Consider the following 14,887-nt stretch of genomic DNA (forward strand, 5'->3'; position numbering starts at 1 on the left):
TTGCCTGAGAACCTGAGGGTATCTCGGAATACCCTGACCTTACCCAAGCCTGCCTTTGTCTCCCTGGCTGCAGGAAGGACCATCAGAGTGCTCCACCTGTGCAGTATAAGGAACTGCGGGCCTTGCTTGAAGCCATGCTGAACCGGTGTGCAGATTTTTCCCAGACCCCGCTGAACAGGAGGCCCCTGGTCGGTACACCGCATGCAGCTTCTTTCATCTGAGGATCATGCTGTAATATGTTTTAAGAAGATCATTGCCTTGCCTTTTTTTTGCCTCTTTATAGCTTTTTTTTCATGCACACATATCTATAATGAGATATATTTTTTCCTAACTGCAGAGCTTTAAAGCTTAATAATTACCATTTTTACAGATTTGGAAACTGAAGCCACAGGGTTAAATAATTTTTCTCTAAGGTGCAAAATTAGCAAGTACCTGAATTTGGATAGTAAATCCCAGGGTGTTTGTACCCAAACCTACTACACTATACCATTTTGTCTTTTATATCATCCAAGCAGTTATGGTAAACATGCTCAGAAAATTATTTAAGGGTAGATTAACTAGAATCTTAGAAAGAATCTGACTAATGTGCAATGTGTTGTAATTGTTGGCTTTTAATGGTCCATAGATTGAACATATCAGAAAGGATACAGTTAGTGTGATTGCTGGTTATGTCTTTTAAAATTAACTTCAGAAACTAAGCTTTGCATACCTGATGGGGTGGGCTGATGTCCACCAGCCTGTGACAGCTTTCTGCATATAATAGAACAAGAGCCAGTCCTGTGGTGCACAGGGAGACAGATGGTTAATGTCCCCTCTTCTGCCGTTTTTAAAAGAGCTATTTGGTTACTAGATTTGTGAGGATACAATCAAAATGCCCTGGAAAGTGTTAGGTGTATGGGAATGCCAGACTCCGGTGTGAGAGGAGGAGGTCTATAGCCCTCTAAACACAGATTGGGACACAGAATAGGCACCTGACTAACAGGTGCCCGCCTCTCCTCCCCTCAGGGCCATGGCTCCAGTAGAGATTCGGACAAGGCTGTTCTCCGAAGGGGAAAGTTCCTCCTGAGCACTCTGGAGGGATTTCGAAATGCCTGCAGGTGAGGGGCCCTCTGTGGTCTGAGGCAGTATTACAGAGGGTGGGAGTGGAAAAGAGAAGGATGAAGGATGAAGTTCTAGAAGCAACACTTGATTTCTGATGCTCTGCTGCATAGTGAGAGGATGTTGGCTGGGGCAGAGGTTGGGGATGTGTGTATGTGGAGGGGTGTGTGGAGGTGATTTGAGGAAGAGGAGCTGGAGTAGAAGTTCCTAAAGATTCCCTCCTAGTGAAGTTTTGTTACTATACAACGAGTCTCATTGTACATGAGACTCAGGAATGGGTCTCATTCGGGTTCGTTCCTCTTCCCAAATAACGAAGCCCTGTAGGTGTTTGGACCAATTTAGTTCATGTTAACAAATGTTTGTCGTATCCACTCTATGTCGGGCTTGTGGCTAGACAGTGGGAGTAGAAAGATAAATCAGATTGACCTCTGCCCACAAGGGGCTCACAGTGTCTTGGGGAAGAGACAGTTTTGCATATATATGTGGAATTCATTAAGTTGTCACAAATGTGGGGAAGGCATTCCTGGTAGACAGAGCAGTGTATGTAAAGGGAAAGAGATATAAAACAGCAAGTAGCATGGTATGTTCAGGGAAGTATGTGTGATAGGATAGAAGATTCAATATATATTATAAGAGAGGGCGTGGGGAGCACAAACCTGGAGAAGCATCCAAGGACCAGGTCCTCCCTCATTGAGTCCTCTTAAATTTTCTCCACATCTGCTGATGGGGATACTTTCCTTGGACCCTGAGCTCAGGCGTCACTCTGGGAGGGTGCCTCTAACCTTTCTGTTGGATAGGTAGGATGGATATGCTCACACATTGATTTCCTAGGTTGGCTGTGGAATTCCAGAGTGAGCCCTCAGCCCAGGAGAATCCATTCACAGCTCCCGGAGCCGAGAAGGAAGACACTTTGGAGGCCTTCTCAGAATTTCTTCTCAGTGCCTGTGACTCTCTTTGTATCCCCATGGTGATGGTGGGTTCCCCTGGGCCACAGATATCATGAAGTTTGGGGAGGAGAAGAATGCGAGTGTGAGCCAAGCCGAGAGACACAGGCAGCGAGTGCTCAACTGGACCTTCTGAGGGTCTCAGTAGTACTGTTCTTCAGCCAGTTTTCCTTTTTTAAAAAGCGAAAAGAAAGCATGGGGCACCTGGTTGTCTCATTTAGTGGAACATGTGACTCTTGGTCTTGGGATTGTGGGTTTGAGCCCCACATTGGGTATAGTAATTACTTAAAAAATTTTTTTAAATCTTTTTTATAAACATTTATTCATTTTTTAAAAAATATTTTTATTTATTTCTAGGAGAGAGAGAGAGAGACAGCGTGAGCAGGGGAGGGGCAGAGAGAGAGGGAGTCACAGACTGAAACAGGCTCCAGGCTCTGAGCTGGCAGTCAGCACAGAGCCCGACGCGGGGCTCGAACCCACGAACCGTGAGGATCACGACCTGAGCCGAAGTCGGACGCTTAACCGACTAAGCCACCCAGGCGCCCCAACATTTATTCATTTTTGAGAGATGGAGAGAGACAGAGCGTTAGTGGGGGGTGGGGCAGAGAGAGAGGGAGACACAGAATGTGAAGCAGGTTCCAGGCTCCAAGCTGTCAGCACAGAGCCCGATGCAGGGCTCAAACCCACAGTACATGAGATCATGACCTGAGCTGAAGTCAGACGCCCAGCCGACTGAGCCACCCAGGTGCCCCCAAATTTTTAAAAATCTTAACCACCTTCCCAAACCCAAGAAACCACAAAGTGTAGTGTTTCATTGTAAACCAACAGATGCCTCAAGTAAAAGTAGAAAGCAGTAATAATAAAATAATAAATAGGAAATATTTATGGAGTGATAAATGCTTTGTATTTATTACCTAATTTGATCATCTCAATGACTATGTGAGATGGGTGCTGTAACCATCCCCAAGTTAAAGATGAGGTTGTCATGTTACAACAGTTGTAAAGCAAGTGCACAGCAGTGCTCAGATTTGAACGCATGGATTCTTATGATTAGTAAAGAGCAGTGGTGAATGTCATATTCTGTAAAATGAGATCTTGCCATTCAGAAGAGAGACCTGGTCTGAAAAAGCTCCGTTTTGAGCTGACTTGAAATGGTGGTGGTAGTAAGATCTGGGTCCAGAGCTGCTGACTTTGGGTGAATCCTGTCCTTTTTGAGGTTTGGACATCCTGGGAGCCTGTGAAGAGTCACTTTTAGTCAGGGTACCTCCAAATAGCTACTGGGAACAGTAGGTGGCAGCAAGGAGGCATCCTCTGGTTTGAAGAAGCCTTTGAGCCAGCATGCCAGGGTCTTCAGGTGGGTAAGTGTCAGGAGCCACGGGCTGCGTGCATGCTCTGACTGGTACTCACTCGCAGTAGCACTTGGGCAGTTCACATTGGTTTCCTCATCTGCTCTGCCTTCTTTCTAGACTTAGGAAGTGTTAGAGTCAGATCCAGACCTAGAGGATAGAATTATTATATTCTTCTTGCTTTCTGCTTCCCTGTATTTTACACATTTCTTTAATGAGCATTATTGCCTTTCTAATTAAAAAGAATTTTTAGTTTAAGAACCAAAGGAAACAAAGCGCCTCGGTGGCTTAGTCAGTTAGGTGTCCAACACTTGATCTCAGCTCAGGTCCCGATCTCATGGTCGTAAGCTCAAGCCCTGCATTGGGCTCCATGCTGAGAATGAAGCCTATTTTAAAAAAATATCTAAGGAAAGATATCTATAAGAATTAGGTCTCTGAGATCCCAGCTTTTACAGATAGGGAAATGAGACACCAAGAAGGGAGGGGATGACTGACCCACGGACACACAGCAACTTTGTGCAGAGCTTGATCTTGAATCCAGGTTTCTCTACTCTTGATCCAGAGCTCTGTCTGCTACATCAGGCTGCCTCATGACTGACTATTCAAAGATCATATGAAAAATAATTGTGAAGAGAGTTTGTAAAGTATATGATTATTACTAAATGGCTATAGTCATAGGAACTTGGGTGTTACTCTACATTATAGTTTAAAAAGTACTTTTTACACAGCAGATCTCATTTGTTTCCAGGAGGTAGGTCATATTGTTATTCTTGTTTTACTCTTTTTGGTACAGAGGCCCACAGAGGTAATATGTCTTATACAACTTACCTTAATAAGTTGGTGGATATAACCCTTGGATCCAGGCTTGTGACTTCAGGTTCCCTAGCTTTTCTTGTGCCCTTCAAGTGAAAGGGGTTAGTCCGTTGTTGCTTGGTTTGATGCCGATGCTTTCTTCTTGGGAGGCTCAGTCCTGGTGGCCTCTGTTCCCCCTCCTGGTTCTTTGCAGAGGCACTCAGAGCAGGCCACCCATCCCAACTTGATGGAAGTTTTCCTCTCGATTCTACACAGCCTCTTTGTCATCGTTCCTCACATGAAGGAGAAGTTCTCCAAGAAGCTCGGTAGGCAAGTGTGGAAGTTGGGAGGGAGGCAGGTGCTTGGAGTATTCAAAGAGAGCATAATTTGTGGGCAGGATGTTTACATTATCACTCAGAGTCAATATCTGCACTCTGCCCAGTGTTCAGTGGAAGAGAATACTATTCAACAATCAAAGGTACTGAAAGTTAAGTTTTCAATTTATTGATACTTCTCTGAGAATGTCAAGGAGGTTCCAGTTCAGAGCCCACAACACGCGTCTTCCCACATTGCCCTCATCCCCTCAGACTTCACAAGGTGTTCAGCATCTCTGACTCCTGAGTGCTGAATGTCAGAAGTACCCCCAGTTATTGTGACACCTGAAAAACGTCCCCACATACTTCCAGATGCCTTCTAGGGGAGTGGTGGCACTCTGTGAAAGCTACTGTCTAACTGTGCACTCAAGTGCCTTCTGAAACTGAACCCCATTGGCTCTGGACTCCCTCAGCCTTCTCCAGGCCTCCTCGCATCTATTTACTTTCTCCTCGCACTAGCCATTTCCCCCCCAAGTGTAAACCTTCCGTTCTCACTTGTCTTGTTGTCACAGTATAAATACTTCAACATGTAGAATAAGCCAGAAGCCAGAGTCACAGTCTCCTGTATTTTCTTTAGAAAGTAGGAGTGATGGTGGAAATGGGAAGGGGAAAATAGCCAAAAACAGGAAAGGGAGGAGAGAGAAAGGTAGCAATAACTAATGACAACTAACATTTATGATACTCTTACTATCAACATCAGATACTGTTTTAAGTGCTTTACATGTATTAATTCATTTAGTTCTCATAAATCCCTAGGAAGTGTGTACTGTGATTATCTTCCTTTTGTGGAGAAGCATACAGAAGCTCAGAGAGGTTGAATAACTTACCCAGGGTCATACTGGAAGTGGTGTGCCCAGGATTCAAATTCAGAAAATCTGGCTCTGGAGCTTGTTTTCTTTCTGAATCCCGATGCTGTGCTTGCCTCTATTATTGCCATTTAATGTCTTTTCATTTATTCCTATTACATAGCAGGCAGTGGGAAGTCCACCACAGAGGAGTAGCCAGGGCTCAGTCATGCAGGGCTTTGTTGGCCATGTGCAGAATCTGGACTTTATCCTAGGAGCTTTGAGTCTTAAAGAAGGCAAATGATAGGCTCCGGTTTCTGTTTTGGAAAGATCCTTTTTGGATCGATGTGGACCATAAGTGAGAAGGAGGCAAGACTAGAGACAATAATTTACCCTCTTGCATTAACTCAGGTTGGTGATAGGAACTAAAGGCAGTGTTGGGAGGGGGTGCAACGATTGGATGTGTGGCAGGAGAAAGCGGCGGCAGCTCAGGGTAATGCCCTTGGGTTTTGGCTTCCATCTAGGTGGATGGTGGCGATTTTCATCAAGAGGAGACTCACTATAGGAGGATCTGATTTGAGAAGGCAGTAGAGGATGTGATCAGTTTGGGTCAGGATGAGCGTGAGATGCCTGTGAGATGTCCCAGTAGAGAGGTTAGGTAGATGATTGACTATGTGTCTGAAGTCAGAGGAAAGATCTGGTCTTTAGATATAGATATGCAAGTCCTCAGCATCCAGCCTTTCATTAATTCAACAAATATTGATCAGGCACTTATTTCATGAAAGGCACTGTCCTGGGGCCTGAGGATGTAGGAGTGAACAAAATAGAACTTTGTCATTGTGGGGCCAATTCTCTAGTGGGAAGCAGGTGAGATCCCTCAAGGGATTATGTAAAATGAGATGATCGAAGGGGACCAGGACAAAATCAAGGGCAACATTTAATGACCAGGAGAAGGAGGAAACTCTAAAGGACACTGGTAAGGGACAGTTGGAGAAGTAGGAAGAAAATCAGAAGGGTATGACATTAGAGAAGCCAAGTGAAGGAAGTTTTGTGGATTTGGGAGTGGTGGGTATGTCAGATGCATCCCAGAGGTCAAGGAGAATGGGGACTGAAATATGTTCATTGGATTTGGCATCATGGAGGCTGTTGGTGACCTTATAAGGCCAGAGGAGTTTCTGTGACACAGTTGGGGTGGATGCCAGACTGTAGTGAGCTGAAGAGTAAGTGCATGGCGAGGCAGTAGAGACAAGATAGACAGCTCTCTTTGGGTAAATTTGATGTGAGAGGAGGTGAGAAATGGGGAGATAACTGGAGGGAATGTGAAATTAGGAAGAGTTGTTTTTTTACCTTCGAACACTAGAAACACTTACTCTGATTAGTAGCTGATAGAAAGGAGCAATAGAGACCCCCTGCTCCTCAGTACAGCAAGGTCTTTGGAAAGGAGAAGGGGGCTGGACCCGAGCTGGGGTGCTGAGGGGTGTGCCTTTTGCAGTTGTCTCAGAATTTGATTTGGGATATCGAGGAGGTTTCTGATTAATAGTCTAGGTCATCCTGAGGAGGTCCCTTGTCACAGCTTAGAGGGATCTTTGTTCTGTCCAGGCAAAGAATAGAGGACAGGAAATCCTTCGGAAGCTGAAGCTATTTCTCATAGAAAGTGGGAGTGGGAGCTTCTAGAAGAGGGTGAGAGGCTGTGTGGAAGAGGGGGGAAAGCAGGACCTTTGTCATTAGCTCATGTGAGTTGAGATTCTTACCCCACCTTATTGACTTATTGACATTGGACAAATTAACTTTTTGTCTACAATGTCTTCAGCCAGATTATCTCATTAAATGAGATAATATATATAGATCTCCTGAATGACTCTACCTCTTAGTTATTATGACAATTGACCTATACTTCTTTTCTCCCTTCCATTCATTCTTCCTGTCTGCCATACTTCAAGAGCTAAGAAGATCCAGTCTTGGGATGTTGGATGGTTGCAATTTCAGAAGTGTAGACCTCTGTGGAGAAAGGTTGTGTACAGGGAGATCTATGCAGGTAGAACGGGATTAAGGGCCCAACCTTCAAGAGAAAAGAAGGAAGCAGACAGTGCCAGCCGAGAGTGAGCAGAGACCTTGAATAGGGGGTGGAGAAACTCTCGGTCCCTGAGAGACTGGGCCAGCAGCCCCTTCCAGCAGGAACCCTGTGTGTCCCCTCCCTTGGGGAGTTAGGAGTTGAAGTGTGTCCCAGAAAGTCGCTATGAAGCTCTGAAGGATTAATTTCCTACCACATGCTTTAGCCCCAGGATACAACACAGATTGTCCCCAACTCTTAAGCTGGTGCAGTGGGACCTCTTGATGTTCTTGTCTAGAATCCTGCTTTTATAGGGGCCCAGGATGGGCAGGACAGAAGTCAGTTTTGACAAGGAGGCTTGGTGCAGGATGTGGAGAGACCAGGAGGGAGGCAGGCAGTGCAGGGGCCTGGGCCACGGTCATCAGCTAACACAGAACCTGTTACCTGATCTCGGGTCCAAGAACCAGTCCTTCCCCACAGGCGTTCAGAGATGAGGATAAAGCAGTGACCACCCTTTGTTCTTCCTGAGTCTGAAACTGGGTTATTTTCTACAAAATTGGAAGAAGGGATAGAACAAGCAGATGTGTCTTTCCTAGGTCATTGTCAAATGTACCAGATTATAATGGGAGATGAACATTTATTCAACACCTGCTCCACAGTGCAGTGCTAGGCATTTGTTAGATGTTCTATGTACACTTATCTTTTTTTTAAATGTTTTTTTTTTTTTATTTATTTCTAGGAGAGAGAGAGAGACACAGCGTGAACAGGGGAGGGTCAGAGAGACAGGGAGTCACAGACTGAAACAGGCCCCAGGCTCTGAGCTGGCAGTCAGCACAGAGCCCGACGCGGGGCTCGAACCCACGAACCGTGAGATCATGACCTAAGCGAAAGTCGGACGCTTAACCGACTAAGCCACCCAGGCGCCCCTCTATGTACACTTATCTTACTTAGCTTCACAACAACCTGTGAGGCGTAGATACTGAAACAGAGTCTCAGAGAAGTTAAATATGTGTTCCAGGATCACACGACTGGTATTGTCAGAACAAATTTTGAACCTAGGTCTACATGACTCTAAAATTAGTACTCTTTAGTACCACTCAATTTGAGAAGCTCTATAATGAGTCTGGTTTAAATTGCTCCCTGCTTTCTTCCCACTTCTCCCCAGCTTCCTCATCTTTCATCCGATTAACCCTGGAACTGAAGGCCAGGTTCTGCAGCAGTCAAAGGTATGTATGGTTTTGGGCAAAATTAGTGGCCAAGGGGCCAGTGTCCTTGACTGGACAAGTGGAAATCTCTGACTGGTGTGGTTTAGTCATAGGACCATGGAGGGTGGGGGACGGGGATTGACACCACGTCAGAGTTGCTCAGCGGCTGGTGGTATGAGCTGGACGTGCTTCTATAGCTTTTATTTCATCTGGTTCTGGTAAGTCACTCATTCTTGTGGTAGTTGGATGGGAACCTGGAAAGGCTCTTAGAGATCATTTGTCTAACTCCTCATTTTACAAATGGGGGAAACATAAGTCCTCAGAGGGTAGTGAAAAACAAAAACAGCCATGTTCTCCAGCCCAGCATTTCCAGAGGAAATAAAGAGAGGTTCAGAGTAGAGAGGTGGCCACTTCAATCTCTGTCTTGTTAAGTTTCTAGAGTAAACTTCTGTTCCTTCCCATTTATGATTTGCCAGCTCTCTGCATTTTCTTGACAGATTCCATTTGTTACTGCCTACAGCCTGCAAGATGACCACAGTGTAGCCTCTAGCTCTCCTTGCATATCTCTGAACAAAACACCCAGTCTTCAGGAAGGAATGCAAATACTTCTCCTTGACTACCCATCTTAGGTTCAACAGCTTCCTTTTTTTTTTTTTTTTCTTCAGTACTCCCAAGGCCTTTCCTGAAATAGGAGCATTTTTAAAAATATTTTGTTAAATTGGGGTCTAGTAGCCCTTCTTGATTTATTTTTTCAGTAAAATTTTAAGGAATGCTTGTGTGCCTAAGTTACAGCTGTAGCAGCGGGTTCCATATTTATTATTCACAGCCACCTCAGAACTCTTCTTCCAGGGCCATGGTTAGAGTTTCACTGGGCTCTGGCACAAGAGCCCAGCAGGGATAATGCTGTCCCAGCCAAAGTAGCAATGTCCTCTCTCTTGTTCTCTTTTCCTTTCCACCTCTAAGTCACTCAGACCTAAATCAGGTATGTTCCAGTTTCCTCCATGACATGAGCCTCAACCTCCTGTCAGCTCCAGAGAAGTCAGAGCGGCCTTCCCAAGAAGGTAAGATGTTGCAGCTTGACCACTCATCAGGTTCATGGTGGTCTTTTACAGTCTGGATGCCTTTGTTGATAGGCTGGGTAGTGAGTCAGTATCACAATAATTATTATCTCTTTGCTAGAAGCTGTCCAGAGGGACCATGAAATCATGGAATGATGGGACTACAGGCTGACAGTTAGGGAGATGAGATCATCGAATCAGGAAGCAATAGAATCCAAGGTTCCTGGACCCTTAGACTCTTAAGGGTTGAGAAGGACTCTAAAGCTTATCAAGCCCAGTTCCTCACCCTGGCCATCTCCTCTTAACCTCCCTCACACCAGACCTTTCCCTCCCTGTTTATTATATTCCAAGACTTTTCAAAATACCTTCAATGGTCTGTTCCATTTTTTTTTGTTTTTCTCATTCAAGAAATATTTCTTGAGCATCTACTGTGTGCCAGATTCTATTCCAGGTTATGGTGACAGAGCTCCAATGTCCTGTCCTCATGGAGTGAGAGAGAGAGACAATAAACACATAGATACAATGTTATAAGTGAATAGGTGCTATGAAGAAATAAAACTGGGCAGAGGGATAGAGGGTGACGGAGGGAGAAGATGCATGTTAGATAGGTGGTCAGGGAAGGCCTTTGTGAGGAGGTGGCATGTTAGCAAAGGTCTGAATGCAACGAAGGATGTACCTGTAGAATCGAGGCAGGGGAATAGCAGATGAGGCCTGAGAGCTTAAGTTTTTCCCCCAGTTGAATATTCATTGAGCTTCTGCTGCATGCCAGGGGAGGCCTAAGTGCTGCTGTGGATACAATAATTATGGTATGTTCTCTGCCCTAAGGAGTTCTTCTGTCCTAGACCTCTTTGGGTATAATATAAAACAATTTAATCATTGTTCTATTCATTCACTTAACAAATACGATACCTTCTTTGTGGGTAAGAGTTGGTGCCGGCCATGTTTCTTTTTTTTACATTTACAAAAATGTGTCATCTCCCCCCACTTCCTAAACCTCTCTTCCTCCTTTGTTTTTTTTTTTTCCCAACATTGTGCTGAGAGAGAAAGAAGCCCAGGCGAACATTTTCATTTCTTCCAACATGGCTTGGCTCCTAATTCTCTCTCAGCCATTCTTCTCTGCTTGGTACCCTGCTCTCTGCCTGGCCAGGTGTGGCCTGGCCTGCAGGGGGACTAGCATGACTGCTGCTGCCCTGGTGGCAGCCTGGGACCACGCTGGCCCCCACGGCACAGCAGCCTCGTGTGCTCAGCAGCGCTGGCCCTGCTGCCGCCGACAGCTCCCTCTGTCTTGGGGAATGGAGGAGCCCCATGCGTCTGCCTCCCTAGACCCTGAGGCCTTGTCCAGTCTCAGAGCGCTGGGAAGAGCATGGATGTGCAGGTTCCTTCCTTCTTCCAGGTATCAGGAGAAAGGGCAGGTGGATGCACGGGACTCGAGGAGATTAGTTTCATTTTTATGATAATGATCATAGCTTGGTGGAAAAGTCACTAAACTTAGAATTGGGAGACCTGACCTGGCTCTGCTGCCAGACTGCTGTGGGGCATTCTCCATTCTCACCTTCCACTTGGCCCTAAGTCCACTGCACCAGCAGGGCAGACTGAACTTGACCTCCAACTTGGCATGCTGCTTTCATTCTTTCATCATCCGACCAGTCTCCACCTGCTGCTGGAAGGATCTATCTGAAAACCCAAGTCTTATCATCCTAACACCCTGGACTTCAGCCACAGTCCCCAAACATCAATCTGTGGGGCACTGTCAGACAGTGATGAAATTTCCTCTCATCCGTGGATATCCTCTGATATGTGGAAAATAAGGGTAATATAGGGAATTTTCTATAAAGTTAACTTTATTCAAAGTTTAAGCTCTGATATCTCTTCCTCTCATACTCTTTTGGTATTAAAATACTCTTTCTTCTCTGAAATGGATTTCATAAGAAATCCATCCTCAGGATAAAATTCAAATTCTTTACTCAGCACTCAAGGTTTTTTTCACACTCTAGCTACTAATTAATTATGTCACACAGTTGCCCAACTCCTGACACTCCACATCTATTCACTGCTGATTTAGTCAGACCGAACTCCTTGCTGCACCTGAAACCTGTCTTCTTATACCTCTGGGCCTCTGAACACCTTGCTTCCTGTGCCCAGGATTCTCGGCCCTCACTTTTCTGCCTGTTTTCTGCTCACCATCCACAGTTCCCTCCTTTTCAAGCTTGGCCTCCCCACCCCAGGCGGTATGAGTCATACCCTCCCCACACTTGAACATGGCACTTGATAATGTCTCCTATAACTGTCCGTCTCCTTGTCTGTCTTTTCCCAGCCACCAGCTCCTGGAGGTACAGGCTGAGTGTCACAGCCTGGCCTGGAGTAGCCACTCGGAACTTTGTCAGTGAATGAAGGAATGTATCCGTGTCCTCACACATGTTACCTTTAGTCTCTCCTGGCAGGCTGACAGCTGCATAAAGGAAGAGGAAACTGATTTCCTTTCATCCTGCATGTACACTGCTAACCTGTGCCCCGCACCCTCTCCATGTGCTCACTCCGGGTGGCGTTCTCCCACACGTTTCCTCCCCAGAGCTCTCTGCAGTGTCCGCGTTCCTGCAGCAGGGGCTGCCCCGGATATGCAGCAGGAGCCCCGAAAGCCTTGCCTTCCTGTCAGATCGCCAGTATGTGGAGGGAAGTGCTCGCCAGGGACAGTACTGCATCCTGCTCCTCTTCTACCTGGCCTACACCCACGGGGACAGGTCAGTGTTCAATGCTGGTGGCTGGCAGTGCGTCCTGGGACCCACATCTGCAGCCTGGTTCAGTTCAATAAATATTCACAGAGCATCTACCCCAAGCCTGGTCCTGGGCACTGGGGACATAGAGATAAGTGAGAAATGGGTTGTATTCCTGAGGAGTCACATACTGGAGAGGGATTAAGGCAGGTGGGTTGTCACAGTGCCGAGAGCAGAGGCCTAAAATACGAATGAGAATTTTTTAATATCCTTAAAAGTATTGTTTGTGCACAGAAAAAATTTCAGTGGTTTACTTTGGTTTTAAGAATTACTTACTTATACAGTTTATTAAAAATTTAAAATCAAAAGACTAATTATTCCTTAAGCGTAAAAAATAATTTTATTGAGGTAAAATTTATATAACATAAAATTAATCATTTTAAAGTGAACAGTTTGGCATTTAGTATAGTCACAGGATTGGGCAACCACCACCTCTCTATAGTTCCAAAGCATTTCCATCACTCCGGAGTAAAATTGTGTACCCATTAAGCATTCACTCCCCATTCCTTCTGCTCAGCTCCTGGCACCAACAATCTGTGTTCGGTCTCTATGGCTTTATCTATTCTGAACATTTCCTATAGATGGATCATACAATAGATGACCTTTTGTGCCTGGCTTCCTCCACTTAGCATAATGTTTTTGAGATTCATCCAGTTATCATAATATTTGTAGCATGTTTCAGTACTTCATTATTTTTCATGCGGCTAATGCAGATGTTCTAGCATCATGTATTAAAAAGTTTTTTTCTGCACTGAATTGTCTTGACACCCTCACTGAAAATCACTTGACCCCTTGTGATTTTTAAAAATTGAGATATAATTGACATATATTAATTCCAAATATACAACATAATGATTGGATGTTTCTATATATTGCAAAATGATCATCACAAGAAGTTTAGTTAATATTCATCACTGCATGTAGTTGCAGTTTTTTTCCTTGTGTTGAGAACTTTTAAGATTTGTTCTCTTAGCAACTTTCAAATGTACGGTGTGGTATTATCCGCTGTAGTCACCATGCTGTACATTATATCCCCAAGATCTATTTATTTTATAACAGGAAGTGTACATTATATCCCCAAGATCTATTTATTTTATAACAGGAAGTTGGTACCCTTTGACCCCCTTTACCCATTTTGCCCACTCTCAGCCCCTCACTTCTGGCAACCACCAATCTGTTTTATCTATAAGGTCAGGTTTTTAAAAAACTTTTTAAAATATTTTTGTTTATTTTTGAGAGACAGAGAGAGACAACACAAGTGGGGAAGTGGCAGAGGGAGAGGGAGACACAGAATCTGAAGCAGGCTCCAGGCTCTGAGCTGTCAGCCCAGAGCCCAACACGGGGCTCGAACTCGTGAACCACGAGATCATGATCTGAGCCCAAGTCAGACGCTTTACCAACTGAGCCACATAGGCGCCCCTGTTTTTTTGTTTTTGTATTTGTTTTTGTTTTTTAAGATTCCACAGATAAGTAAAATCATACAGTATTTTTCTTTCTCTATCTGACTTATTTCACTTGGCCTAAAGCCTTCAAGGTCAATCCATTTTGTTTGCAAATGGCAAGATTCCTTTCTTTTTTTATGGCTGAATAGTATTCCATTGTGTGTATATACATACCACATTTTTTAAAATGTTCATTTATTTATTTTGAGAGAGAGAGAACAAGTGCAGAGGAGGTGTAGAGAGGAGAGAGAGAGAGAGAGAGAGAGAGAGAGAGAGAGAGAGATTGGGAGGGAGGGAGGGAGGGAGGGAGGGAAGAAGAGGGAGATAATCCCAAGCTGTCAGCTTGAACTCACCAACCGTGAGATCATGACTTGAGCCAAAATCAAGAGTCAGACGCTTAACCAACTGAGCCACCCACGTGCCTCACTTAGGTTTTATCTATGTGTTGGCTATAGTAAATAACGCTGCAGTGAACATGGGGGTGGTGCAGGTATCTTTTGAGTTTGAGTAAATACCCAGAAGTTGAATTGCTGGATCATATAGCCAATGATCATATGATCAATTCTATTTTTAATTTTTTGAGGAAACTTCATTCTCTTTTCCATAGTGGCTACACCAATTTACATTCTCATAATAGTGCACGAGTGTTCACTTTTCTCAGCTTCCTTGCCAATACTTGTTTTTTCTTGTCTTTTTGATAATAGTCACTTAACAGGTATAAGAATGTGCCTCATGTGGTTTTGATTTACATTTCGTTGCTAATCAGTAATGTTGAGCATCTTTTCATGTATCTGTTGGCCATCTGTATGTGTTCTTTGGAAAAATGTCTATTCAGATCCTCTGCCCATTTTTTAACTGGATTTTTTTTTGCTATTGTGTGAGTTCTTTATTGTAAATATTCATTTTTTAATCAGATATATGATTTGTAAAGATTTTTCCCCATTCAGTGGGCTGCCTTTTCATTTGTTGATGACTTCCTTTGCTGTCCAGAAGCTTTTTAATTTGAAATAGTTCCATTTGTT

The 14,887-nt window shown here is 44.4% G+C and overlaps 1 protein-coding gene and 1 non-coding gene across 2 annotated transcripts in view; one reads left to right on the forward strand and one right to left on the reverse strand.

Annotated features, from left to right (window-relative positions):
• MEI1 (meiotic double-stranded break formation protein 1) overlaps positions 1 to 14,887 on the forward strand; it is a 77,680-nt gene that overhangs the window by 25,729 nt on the left and 37,064 nt on the right. The window contains exons 12-18 of the mRNA XM_039237528.1: positions 74 to 188; positions 1,006 to 1,097; positions 1,930 to 2,071; positions 4,395 to 4,506; positions 8,555 to 8,615; positions 9,558 to 9,655; positions 12,222 to 12,390. Coding sequence (XP_039093459.1) covers positions 74 to 188; positions 1,006 to 1,097; positions 1,930 to 2,071; positions 4,395 to 4,506; positions 8,555 to 8,615; positions 9,558 to 9,655; positions 12,222 to 12,390 — 789 coding nt within the window. The remainder of the gene's footprint in view (positions 1 to 73; positions 189 to 1,005; positions 1,098 to 1,929; positions 2,072 to 4,394; positions 4,507 to 8,554; positions 8,616 to 9,557; positions 9,656 to 12,221; positions 12,391 to 14,887) is intronic.
• TRNAP-UGG lies at positions 13,754 to 13,838 on the reverse strand. Its single transcript has one exon. It is a non-coding gene; the product is annotated as a tRNA-Pro (tRNA).

Source organism: Hyaena hyaena, unplaced genomic scaffold (assembly GCF_003009895.1).
Source record: "Hyaena hyaena isolate Hyena2069 unplaced genomic scaffold, ASM300989v1 scaffold_4, whole genome shotgun sequence".
NCBI lineage: Eukaryota > Metazoa > Chordata > Mammalia > Carnivora > Hyaenidae > Hyaena > Hyaena hyaena.